This window comes from Rhagoletis zephyria, unplaced genomic scaffold (genome assembly GCF_001687245.7).
Source record: "Rhagoletis zephyria isolate East Lansing unplaced genomic scaffold, Rhagoletis_zephyria_1.1 Rzeph_scaffold_01338, whole genome shotgun sequence".
NCBI classification, from domain to species: Eukaryota; Metazoa; Arthropoda; class Insecta; order Diptera; family Tephritidae; genus Rhagoletis; species Rhagoletis zephyria.
In genome coordinates, this window is record NW_016158422.1 from 61,870 (window position 1) to 75,305 (window position 13,436).

At 38.2% G+C, this 13,436-nt stretch overlaps 1 protein-coding gene across 1 annotated transcript in view; it reads right to left on the bottom strand.

Moving 5' to 3' along the window:
• Window positions 1-641: 641 nt before the first annotated feature.
• The window catches only part of LOC108363691 (syntaxin-binding protein 5-like), a 47,904-nt gene continuing 35,109 nt past the window's right edge, over window positions 642-13,436 (bottom strand). The window contains exons 3-5 of the mRNA XM_017617135.1: window positions 1,494-1,616; window positions 1,302-1,412; window positions 642-973 (exon numbers count right to left, since the gene is read on the bottom strand). Of these exons, the coding sequence (XP_017472624.1) occupies window positions 651-973; window positions 1,302-1,412; window positions 1,494-1,616 (557 nt within the window). The 3' untranslated portion in view covers window positions 642-650. The remainder of the gene's footprint in view (window positions 974-1,301; window positions 1,413-1,493; window positions 1,617-13,436) is intronic.

Below are 13,436 nucleotides of genomic sequence, written 5' to 3' on the forward strand. Positions count from 1 at the left end.
GCGGCCGCCGTTATACGAACGCACCGGTGAAATATTCATGTAAACAAAATTGCTAAAATGTTTGGAGATACATATTTTCTATTTTTCTCAAATAACTATTACTCGTAGTCCCGAAACCTACCAAATTCCAATCAAGCCTACCAACCTACCAAATGGAAAAAAACCGACCAGTTTTGGTAGGAAAAGCCCATGTTTGGAAACACTGCAGCCAAAGCACACTTTATTTTCCCTCAACAATGATTTGATTTAACTAACAATATTATCCAATCAAGATTGTGATTTTGGAATTATTCAGCCTTATCATGAGTTTCATTTTCCCCGAACCGGTTCACTTTTCACTCTTGGTTTCCATGGTTTTACTATGGGCGGATGACAAATTTTCGGGTGAACTTTTTTTCAGGCGAAACTCAGGATAAGGCAGATTAACAAATCTACATTTGTCCCACCTAAAAGGCTCAAGTAAATTGTAGACTTTTGCGAACTACTCGTACTTTAAAACATATTCTGCCTTATCCTGAGTTTCGTCCGAAAAAATTTCACCCGAAAATTTTTATTCCACTCATAGTAAATATATGGAAATCAAAATTGGAAAGTGAACCGGTTCGGGGAAAATGAAACTCATGATAAGGCCAATTATGCTAATTGTGTAATTACCAATTGAAATAAATATGTAATTTACCTTTCATTGAAATAGTTTCCGCTTTTACTGCAAAATCCATCTCTGATAAATTAATGCGATAATTACAGCTTTGATTTGCAATATCGAAGACTTTTGTTTGCTTTTCACTTGTGATTACTATATATTGTCTATCTGTCAAAGAATCTAACCCAATGCTAGGGCTTCCACTTACGCCACTACTGCTAGCATTGCTACTACTGCTGTAAATATTTCCACCCGGAGTACTTGATATTGTGTTGGCAGTTGTCGGTGTAAAAGTAGGGCTCGTTTTACTGCTACTCTTTGTTGGGGTTCCTTAAATTGTAAAAATAATAATACAACATAAGTGTATGTTTTAGCATTTAGTATTTATGAATATTCAGTAAGTTTTAAATAAATGCATACAAAAATTTAGGCGGAACCTGAATCATCTAAGCTTTTGTTCTGTACTGAGAACTACTTTGGATACATACTTTTAAGTATTTAATAGCCGATAATTTTCAAAATCGGGTACTTTTAGAATCGGTTGCGTTGTTTTAATGAAACCAATTTTAAAATTTCAAAATGTCTACTGAGTTCAAACTTTCGGGTTTTCCACAGATTTTCTTTGGGTTTGTATTTGTTTTCTTAAACTAATACTTACGATCTTTCTTCTCATCTCGCCAAGCCTCAGACGAATATGGAATCAATGAGCCGAATGAGTCTAAAAATGACATTGATGTAATTGAACCCTTTAAACGAACCAGTGGGCCCCCTGCAAATCGCACAATTGAAGTTATTGGCCATTAAACTTATTATTTATTATAATAAATTAAGTTAAAAAAGCATATATTACCATTAATTGCCACTAACACAGGTTGTGCTTTTCGTAACTCTTTATCCGGTAGAGTTATCAGAAGAGTTAAAATAGATCCGAAACTGGTACCGATCCAAAGTGTAGGAACAAGTGTTAAAGTATCTGTTAAATAGATTTTAATATTATATTACAGAAAATATTCAGTCATAACGGAAATTTCATACCCATCCCCTGGGGCTTCGCGCCAATTATACTCCCGGGGGAAATTACTGTGGTCGAGTACAACATGAAAATAGGATCCGCATAGTTCCTGAACACTACATTTTTTAAAATCAAAAAACTTTTACTTTCGTACTCGATGTTATTATCTATACTATATATAACAGAGGCCATCAAAAATGGGAAAAGTTGTTTGTGTGGCAAACGTTAAAGCTGCCTTTGATATACTTTTTTGTGCGGATTAAGAATCCGTAAGTATAAACTTTCCATCAGCTCCAAATTTTGAGAAAAACGAGGCCAAAGTGGCAAACAAATTTTTTTTTAATATTTTAGAAGGTCTAGCAAAGAAACAACTCTCTACTTATGCCTTAATTAAGGCTAGAACTCTCGAGTACTATCCGTGAAAATACCACCCCTGCACCTTGACTTGATGGTCACTTATGTATGTATAGTCATTTATTGAACAGCAGAAACTGATTTTGGCGAAGTTTGAGTACCTACTGCAATTAAACCAAAAGGAGGTAGAACCCTAAGCTTAAATTAAAACTTGAACTTTCGACTACAATCCCTTAAAATACGATCCCCGCCCCTTGACCTAAGGTCATTTATAAATATTTATCGAACAGCAAAAACTGATTATGGCACAATTTTGTTTCTTCAATAGCACAATTTTCCAGTATTTTTTCATTGTTCAATAATGTTTAAGCGACTTATGCATTTCCCGCATAAACAAAGAACAGCGAACACACACACGCACTTGTATTGCACTCCCGCCCAAAACCAAGTGCAGCGAATAAACACACGCACTTGTGTTTAAAAATAATTCGCTCGTTCTTCATTGCTCATTCATGCTCAACAATCTCGCTTGATGCATCACCACTCCTCCGGAGTGGTTTTAAACAGCAAAAGCCAAAGCGCTACAAGCTGTTGGGGCTCTGTATGACTTTCAGCATACAGAGGTGGTACAAAAGCTACCATTGGTCACAGCGCCTACCCAATTTTTGAACTTGAATAAATAACCGGTTCTCAACACTCCCGCTTGACGCACACCCCCAAAAACTCGTACAGAGTTTAAGCGGCAAAGCCACAGCGCTACAAGCCGTAGGGACTCTGCATGACTTACAACCATGCAGAGGTGGTAACTGATGGTTATCATTGGCTCCGACGCCTACCCAAAAAATTTTTGCTTTAATAAATTGTTATGCAAAAACATTTATCCTGGTCCTGCCTTCACACTGAGTTATTCAAATAAATGACCCTAAGTGACCATCAGGACCAGGTGAAGGGATGGTATTTTCCGTAATAGTAGTCTTGACGTCTAACTTTAATTTAAGCCTAAGAGGAAGGTCCTATTACCTTTTGTTTATTTACCAGAGCTTCTCAAATATTGCAAAATACGCGATTTTTTTTACACTTTTACCTCGTTTTTCTCAAAATCTGGACCTGATGGATAGTTTATACTACGAATTCGTAATCAGCACAAAAAAGGTCTCAAAAACAGCTTTAAAATTTGCCGCACCAAAATCAGTATTGCCTTGATAATTTATTCGATTTTAAAAATCCAACATGTTTAAAATAATGGCCATCATGCATAAAAATATATCCACAAAGATCTTAATATACATATGGTGCATGAGGACATAAGAATGCTATGCACCAGTTACTCAGCACGGTTAATGAACCGCCAAAATCGACTAGCGAGAGATATTCTTAGCCCCAGATATGCGAGAAGAATAAAAATAAAAATTTTTCCGATATAATCAAATTATGTGCAATATAATAAATTTTGATATCCGAAATATGTATGTAAATATATCAATTTCGGCTCTGGAACTCCTAACATGAAATCCAGTATCCGGGCGGCTCGGAAAGTAGTCCTTTCCGACCGAACACAGCGTACTGGGTTGTAATTAATCAAATATAGAGAAGCTAACGCGCAGACCTAGACCTTTCCACCTACCCAGGCAGCGCGGCTCAGGAAGTCGTACTTTCAGACCGTCTGTCCAGCACGATATCCAGCGATCCCGCTGCTCGGAATCTTGTCCCTTCCGACAGCCTCAACAACTGCATTTTACACATTCGCAGAGAGTCCACTCTAATATTGTTGAAATGGCTCTAAGTCTGTCTAATTAGAGTGCGGACAATAACCGGCTGTTAGCTTCAGGCGCTAAGCGGCTAAGTAGTATATCAAACAAATTGATGGGCCTTCAACAAGTACTGCTCAAAGTCTTATAACAACCTAGAAATAATTTCAGATTCCTCCAGCGAAAGTGAAGACTCGTCTAAATTGTTACCTAAAGAGAGAACAAATCGTAAATCACTGGAAAGTGTCGGTAATGCAGTGAATAGGAACAATTTAGATTGTACTTTTCAACCTAAATTGAACTGTGAAATATAAATGGGCGCGCGGTTAAGTGAACAACTATTTTTTTAGAAGCTTTAAGTAGTTTTTATCTTTTGTATTGCACAAAAAAGAAAATACAGAAAAATGTCAGTATAAATATCTTTGATTTTGGTAAAATTAAAGAATTGTGCCCGATGAGCTAGAAAAAGGAAAAAGTGGGTGTGGCTCGCCTCTTATTCTTGATTTTGATGGTATTAATTTGGTTTTGCTGCAAATTAAAAGGAGCGGTGCAAGGGGTGGTAAAAGTGGAATTTTCAATTCAATATTTTCAAAAACTTATTTTTCGAAAATTATTGAACCAATTTTGAAAACGTTGATATGGTTGGAAAGGTAATTGAAATGCCTTTCATTAAGTATGTATATCAATAAAAATAATATATGTATATTTCGACAAAAATGAGATTATGTCCTTTTTTAAATCAAAATGTATGTTCTTCTTAAAAAAATTATAAGATATGTATATCAGAACAAAACAATATTAAAAAAATAGTGAAAGTTTGGAAAACATCAGTCTTTCAATATAGTTAACTACGTATCTTTTTAAGAAAAATATACATTTTTATTTAAAAAATTGCTATTATTTAGTTTGTTTAGTATACAATATCAGGTATTTCAATTCCCTTTCCAACCCTATCCACGTTTTGAAAATCGGTACAGTAATTTTCGAAATATAAGCTTTTGAAAATAGTGAAAAGTCTACTTTTGCAAACCCCTAGCACCGCCCCTATTAATTTGCACCAAACAACTTTTATACCGTTAGAAACAATGGAAGGAGGCGAACCATGTCCACTTTTATGTTTTTATGTTTTATGTTTTCAATTATATCCAAACAATTTAGGTTGTCAAATGAACTCGCACAGTTTTAGCAGTTGTTTTCCCAAATTGTAGCAGTGTTGGAAATTTCCCGTGGAATATTAGGTTAAGTACTAAAATTTAGATCAACGCGCACACAGCCTAAAGCTCAATTGAAGGCCTATTAGTAGGAGAGCCCAAGAGGGGATTCGGGAATATACTCTAGCGCGTCAGATTAACATATGTGGGATACCCTGCATCCTGTTGAGTACCTCTGCCAAATCTATGCCATCTGTATAGAGCCGCGCGCATAGGACAGCTGATCAGAATAGAAAAAAAAGTTGATAGGTGGATTTACACGAGCTCATCAGATCAACAAATAGTGGGTTAATTACATGCTGAAAAGTGTGCATTTCAATACTCTGACGATTTGAGCGTGACGAAGGGGATTGGGAGGGTCGCAAACTTAAAAAAAAAAAAAACGTTACCTTGACATTCTCGAGCGCGGTCAATTTTTTTTTATTATGAAGCAAACAGCTGAGGATAACGGGAAGTATATAATCTGACGATTTCCACAAGCCGGAGTAACGAAAACCGTCAACAAATATTGTCGCGTGCACTTGCGGTTTTTCAAAACCCCAGCGGACCAAATGCTCGCAAATGATACCAGTCACGCTAAAGGCTTGTGTGTTGCTTCGCTGCATATGTACATAAGTATGTGCATTTCGAATCAAAACCTTTATCTAAATTTGAGCTGGGCGATGAAATTACATGTGTAATTAAATGCGTCTACGATTACGTTTACTTTAATCCCAGTTTCAAAATAGTTTGAATTAGGATTGAAAGAATCGTAAATCGAAGGAGTATTAGATTAAAATTTTATTAAGAAAAATTAGTAGCACATGATGTAACTTTTAGCTCAACAAATATCAGTCAAAAATTACTTTTTTAACTTATGTACAGTCAGTCAATAAAGTTAAGGTACAGCGAATTTTTTACAATACGAGCAACTATTTTTTAAATATTTTATTTTTCGCTAATTTTTTATAAAAATATGGTTAATTCTACAATAAATACCCCAAAAATCAGAATTCCAAACCTTGTGTAAAATTAAAGAAAATTCTGCAAAATTTCATTCAAATATTGTACTTTTTATTGGCGCTCTCTAGAAAAAGTTGAGTATGCAGTTTTTAGCCCATTAAATTTAAGTATAACAAGTGCTTTGAGGTAGCTAGGACTTACCATAGATTTTCAGCAATTTTTTTTAAGGTATCGCTCATTTTCTCCATATAAAATAATGTTTGATAATTTTTTTACATATATGGAAAAAATGTGCGACACCTTCAACAAAAAAATTTCCCAAAAATCAATAGTAATTCTAAGTTGTTGTAGAATTAAAAATATTTTTATAAAAAATTATCGAAAAATAAAATATTTAAAAAATAGTTGCCCGTATTGTAAAAAATTCGCTGTACCTAAACTTCATTGATTGACTGTATGTAAATTTTACTAATTTCTCAGCTAAAATCACTAGCCATACGAATTTGTATGTAAGAAAAACACGCATTTCTCAGTTAATTTTGAATTCGGCAACCTTAAGTTTACTTATACATGAAGAAATTTGGAACTCCGCTCCCTTCTTGCTCACTCTTTTTACAGACTTGCTGCATGATAGTTGCACGGATAAAATAATAATTGTTTACAATAATATATGTTTGGTTCACTGTGCATCTCAGAAACGAAATTACTTTTTAAACCGTCATGACGCGTCAGATTAAGAAAACCCCCAAGATTATGGAACAGGACGACCAGGGCATCGGAATGAACCTTCTGTATGAAAATCTAACGCGCTCGAGTAAATTCAAATGGCGATTTTTTTGTCTCTTCAAAAAGACGCCACGAGCTTGCGTCACATCTGAATCGTCCGATTATTGAATGGGAGGTTCATTCGGACCCATTTAACATCCCTTGCGAATATCTGACGCGCTCGAGTAAATTTTTTTGTCACCCATTTTTAACACTTCCGTACGCCCACGCCTACCATGTAAACCGGCAGATTAGCCTATCTCCGTTGATTTATTCACTATCAATATCTGACGCGCTCGAGTAAATCCATGTAACTGTAGTTTTTTTTACATTTTTGGAAGCCTGTAGATCTTCCACCCACCGCTGTAAGGAAAAACTTCACATGACCTTTCTTTCTTCCAATCACAGCAAAATTCCTTTTTTTGAAATGTAATAAGCCCCTTTTTGAACTTTGGCTACTAGATTAAAATCCAGTATATGTTAAGCACTCGTTCAATGTTCTAATAATCATATATTTAATACTTCTATATTGGCATTATACTATCTGCGCAATGTGTTTATATTCAGCAACCAAAGGGAGATAGTTTTGGGCCAAATGTACGTTTTGCGCATGCGCAGGTTTTCATGTATTACTATCTGTGAATATATGTGACGAATACATTCAGACGAATTTGATTTATGAAAAAAAAAAAATTTACCAGTTACGACGTGATCAAAATTTGCGACGCTTTAGAGCACATAACTATTTTTATACACGATTTAAATTTGCTTTTGGCGGTATGGAATCGTATGCGATTTGTACATAATACTGCCGTTAGGCCTAGATGCAATGTATAGAAGTTCAGGACTCGATTAGTTAACTGCCCGTTGCTCCTTGTGGGAGTGGATATATCGGTGGGCAAGACGGTGGCAATGCTGCTCAAGGGCAAGTTGTCGTTGGGATGTACGCCACTGGTGCGGGTGAATGGGGTTAGCGGTAAGTAAGTGACGCAAGGCAGGTACTTGGGGCTGACCATGGGTGAGCGTATGGTGTTTACCCCCCATCTGGTGCGCCTTAAGGAGCGCCTTGTTGGTGTGGTGGGGCAGGTGCGTCGGGTTTTGAGAAGTGACTGGGGCCTGGGCCGGCGTGCTGTCCGTACCATCTATCGGGGCCTGTTTGTGGCTTGTGCCGCGTTCGGTTCCGCTATTTGGTTCGAGACAGTTATGTTGGCTGTGGGTCGCCGGAAGGTTCTGTCTTGTCAGAGGGTATTGCTGTTGGCTTGTCTACCGGTGTGTCGCACTGTGTCGACGGAGGCATTGCAGGTGCTGATGGGGGAGCCCCCTCTTGACCTGGTGGTCGTTGCGCGAGCTATGACATTCAGGTTAAGAAGGGGAATCGGACTGCCGAACTTGACGGGTTGGAATTCCGACAGTGACCTGGAGAGGGGATACCTTGAATGCAAACGTTTGCTGGATGACAGAATCCATGGTATGTGGCAGGACCGTTGGGACAGTAGCCTCACATACCGGTTCATTCCGAGTGTAGGGTTTATGGGAGAAAATCCGGACTTCAGGCATTGCCTGAGTTTATATTTTCTACTAACGGGGCACGGTCCTCTTAATGCTTATTTGCGTAAGAGGAACCTCCATGACTCTGAGGGGTGTGAGTGTAGAGCGGAGCGGATGTCGAGCACGTGCTTTGTGAATGCCCAAGATACTCGGACGTGACGAATCTTGACAGCATGGGGGTAAAATGGACGGATGGACGGTACGACTTCGGTAGTACCCTCTCCACACATATGGCGGTGACAAACTTGGTGGTTTTCGCGCGGGAAGTTTTCAAAAGGCGAAGACGAGATGAGTAGAAATGTGGTGGTGGGATGGTCGCCAGTCCATAGTATGGTAGCTCAACTGGTAGGCGCTTCGGCCATGAGGTCTGACCGGAGACTTAATTCTGGTACCACGGGAGCAGTTGCCCTTGGAGCTTGCCCCAATCTGCTCGTGCGGCTTGGCCCTACGGGGAGTATCGTGGTGGCTGTGGTTTAAACCCAAATGCGGGAAGAGTCGTGTTGGCTCGATGTGGAGTTGCATTGCAACCGGGTGCCGGACCCATAGCACGGCAGAGGTTTAGGTAGGCCTCGAACCCTACCAAGGTGGTTAGTGTGTCCATTCCACACTGCCAATTGGTACCGAGATGCTTGCATTTCGGGGCGCTGATTTTCGCATTGATTTGATCCGTTGAGCTTTAGGGGCTCCGTGGAGTCAAAATTGCTTAAATGCAGTAGGTTCCCACGTTAAACCAAAACTACAGATGCCCGTTGCTCCTGTTATGTAATGAAAAATGATCAGAAACATTTTTATTGGATTTTTGTAATAAAAATTAATGTAAAGTGGTGAGTGTACACATATTTTGTACAAACCATGAAATTGCCAGAGATGCGAACTGTTTTTTCGGTCAGCGTATTAACTTGTCCTTGTCGCGGGGCCAGATCTTAAGTGGTGACATGGGGGCCCTGAGGGGCTTCCATATCAGCATGAACTAACAGGGATGCTCCGCATGGGAACCTGTGTAGAACATGGTCTTACACAGATTCCTATGTGGAGATTACCGTACCAACAAACCCAGGGAGGTTCCGCATTGCGGTTACCAATCCTTGGTCGGTTGTAGGCTCAATTGGAAGAAGAGTCTTCGGCTTTCGAAAGTCATACCAAAGACTTAAGACAAGGTACCGCGGGCGAACAGATGCCCCTGGAGTGTGTTCGTTGGCTAGATAAGCAAAGCCAGTGAGACGAACAAGGCCAAAAGACAGGCCAGATGCACATGTAAGATCGTACAGCTGGTAAGATTTGCAAGGAAGAATGTGGCTCGTCAAGCTACTCGAGCGGGTGTGGAAAACCAGAAAAGGAGCAATTCCATGCCTATTGTCCACCCGGGCTGGAAAGTGCTCCCCAGTAAGGCCAGTAAGACCTGTGAGGTTAGCGAGACGAGCAGAATGAACGAGGTGAGTCAAGTGACTCGAACAAGGGTTGAATGTCGATTTTCACTCCGGGAGGAACAGCCCGGGGTGGAATGAGACCAGTAAGTCTTGTGAGAGGAGCGAGACGAGCTGGATGAAGATGTTGAAAAATGTTGGAAACGTGGAAAATGTTGGATACGTGGAGAAACGTTGAAAATGTTGTAAAACACGGTGTAAGTTTTGTGGTAAACCGTGGAAATTGGTGAATGTGTGGAAGAAAAAGCAGATCTTACTAGTTGTGGGGTTAAGCATGTGTATTCTGGTATGTTTAGTAGGTTGCGTGACTCGAGCTGGTCAAGCAAGTCTGGCTGGCGAGCATTACTCCAGTCTGTTCAGTGAGGTAGGGCCCTTCGGGGAGTATCGCGGGGGCTGTGGTTTGATACCCGAATACGGGAGAACTCGCAAGGGTTCGATGTGGAGTTGCATTGCATCCGGGTGCCGGGACCCAAAGAACGGCAGAGACTTTAGGTAGGTTTCGGCCTCACCAAGGTGGTGAGTGTGTCCTCCCACACTGCCTTTGGTACTGAAATGCTTGCATTTCAGGGCAATGATTAAGGCATAAATTAATCCGCGAGCTTAACGGGCTCGGTGGAGTTTCGACCGTATACTACGGCAGGTACCCACAATAAATCTAAACTACATCTGCCCGTTGCTCTTGTTATGTAATGAAAAATGGTCAGAAACGTTTTTATTGGAATTTTGTAAAAACTTAATGCAAAGTGGTAAGTGGACACATATTTTGTACAAACCATGAAATTGCCAGAGATGCGAACTGTTTTTTTGGTCAGCGTATTAACTTGACCCAATGCACTGTTTCAAAGTTTCGATGGGTGATATCCAATGAAAGCTCGTATATACAAGAAATAATTTCAATATAAATATAATTGAATTTTTATTAAATGCTTTCATATTTGTATACATAAAGCAAATTTGTATAACATAGTATATTTCATAAAAATGTATTTGTCGAGGTAGATTATCACAAAACGAATGAAAATCTTTGTGTATATATTGCTTTAACCTTTGAAGGCTGTTGTGTTTAGATTGATCAATTTTTTTGGACCATCGTACAATAGCTCCGTTTCATATTGCTTTAATAACAAAGTTCGTTTTTGTGGCAGTTATGTCCAGCAGTCGGTATGACGCAACTTGAATTTGGTTTCACCATTTACATAAAGCAATCCTCTGATACTGCTTACCGGTGCTTCCCCAGGTTTTTTACCTGGGCTTATAGTTGTAAAGTTACCAGGGACACTCTCATAATTTAAAAAATTTGTATACTCTAAATAATTAACAATATAAGGATGTGATGGCCTCGTCTGTGGCATACGACTTATGTAGTCAATTGGTGAATATATCGGTAAATTGAATACATTTTCTAACGTAGAGTGGACGCTGTTTACCTCTATACTTACTACCTTTGTTATTTGTTGAATTCCAATTGCAAGCGATCAAATTAAATAGTAGAATCTATGTAGTGTAAGTGGTATGTGCATTAGATTGGTCCAAAAATGCATGTGAAAAAGTAAAGTCGGAATTTTTATGCTCTCACCCCCTAGGATTGTTCTATACCGAAAAAAATATTCCCATATTTTTATACCCGAGCGCACTTGTGCACAAGGGTATTATAACTTTGTTCACATAACGGTTGTTTGTAACAGGCAAAACGAATCGAGATAGATATAGACAAATGTATACATAAATGATCAGAATGAAAAGAGAAATCGATTAAGCGGTGACTGTCTGTCCGTCTTATAGTGACCCGATCTTTGTTAATTTTACTTTCTGTTGATAATGAGTGAAAATAGTGCGAAATTTCATGTTTCTAGCTGCATAGATGGAGTAGTTATAAAAAAAATCGCATATCTGAACAATCACTTGTATGGGAGCTCTATGTAAAAGTGACCCGATCTTTGTTATTTTCACTGTAAGTATTCTGTTAATAATGAGTGAAAACGGTGCGAATTTTGATGTTCCTAGCTTCATAAATGAAGAAGTTATGGCAAAAATCTCATATCTGAACAATCAGTTGTATGGTGGATATAGATTGTAGCGACCCGATCTTCGCCATTTTCACTGAAAGTATTCTTTTGATAATAAGTGACAACAGTGCAAAATTTCATGTGTCTATACTTAAATGGAGGAGTTATAACGAAAAATCTTATATCTGAACAATCAGTTCTATGAGAGCTATAGGTTATAGTGACCCGATCTTTGTAATTTTCACTCTAAGTTTTCTGTTGATAATGGGTTGAAGTATTGCAAAATTTCATGTTCCTAGCTGCATAAATGGAGAAGTTATAACGAAAAATCTCATATCTGAACAATCAGTTCTATGGGAGCTATATGGTATAGTGGTCCGATTCTTCCGGTTCCGACAAATGATTAATACATTATAAAAATACACCCACCTACCAAATTTGATCTCGGATATCTCGAAAACTGAGACTAGATTGCATACAAACAGACGGACAGACAGACAGACAGACGGACATGGCTAAATCGACTCAGCTCGCCGTTCTGATCATTTAAGTATAGATTTTAATGGGTCTATCTCTTCTTATTCTGGTACTTACAAACATCGGACCAAAGTTATAATACCATTTCATGCTCATGAAAGGTATAAAAACGTATACCCCTATTTTTTTATTTTGAAATCAAAAAAAAAATTTAGCGCTCAAAGTTTTCCATGTATTTTTATATGGGGAAAAACAACTTTTCGTAGAAATGGTATAGAATTCTTGAAAATCAATATTTTTCGATCGGAAAACATTGGTTCTCTTCAGGAGACTTTCAATAATAATACCTAATTGTTTATTTAACCATTTTTCAATACTATCGATTTTTTATTGGTTGCCCTATTGCATTTTTCGGGGTTTTTGTGGGTTTTTGGCGGACCTATAAATTATAGTTGCGATGAAAAAATGGGTAAATAAACAATTGGTTATTATTATTGGAAATCTCTTGCAGATAAACAGAGTTTTACGATAGAAAAATAATGATTTTTAAGAACTCTATACCATTTCTACGAAAAGTTGTTTTCACCCATATAAAATATATGAAAAACTTTGGGCGCTTTGAGCGACCTCTAAATATTTTTTAATTTCAAAATAAAACAAGTAAGAAAGTCTAAGTTCGGGTGGAGCCGAACATTAAATACGCGGCGCAAGTATTAAATATATGTTTTCCACCTTTCCGAAAGCTACCGCTACATGATAAGCCGGCGTGTATAAATTTTAAGTAAACTAGCGTCCTTAAATTTCAAAATATTGAAATTTCAAGCAGTTCTGAAATTTACCGTTATATGAGAAGCGGCCGTAATTTTAGTCCGATTTCAACAATTTTCAATGGTTTACTTTTATGTGGCAAGCACAATAACCATACCGAGTTTGGTACAAATTGCTAGAACGGTTAGCGAGATACATATACGTGATCATAAGTGGGCGGTGAAACGCCCATTTTCCAAAATTTTATCATAAACGTATTTCCTGGCAAAGAATTGTTGCAACCATCATTTTGAATAAATTAGCTTCAATATTTATGATTTATCGAGATTTGTATTTCTCGAAATTACCGTTATATGGGATGTGGGCGTGGTTATTGTCCGATTTTAAAAATTTTCGGCCATTTGGTATGCTGTACCAGGGCCAACAACTGTGCCAAGTTTGGAAGAAATTGATGCAGCGGTTACCGAGATATACACATGTAACCATAAGTGGGCGTGGCTACGCCCATTTTCAAAAAAATGTTAATATTCTTATTTTT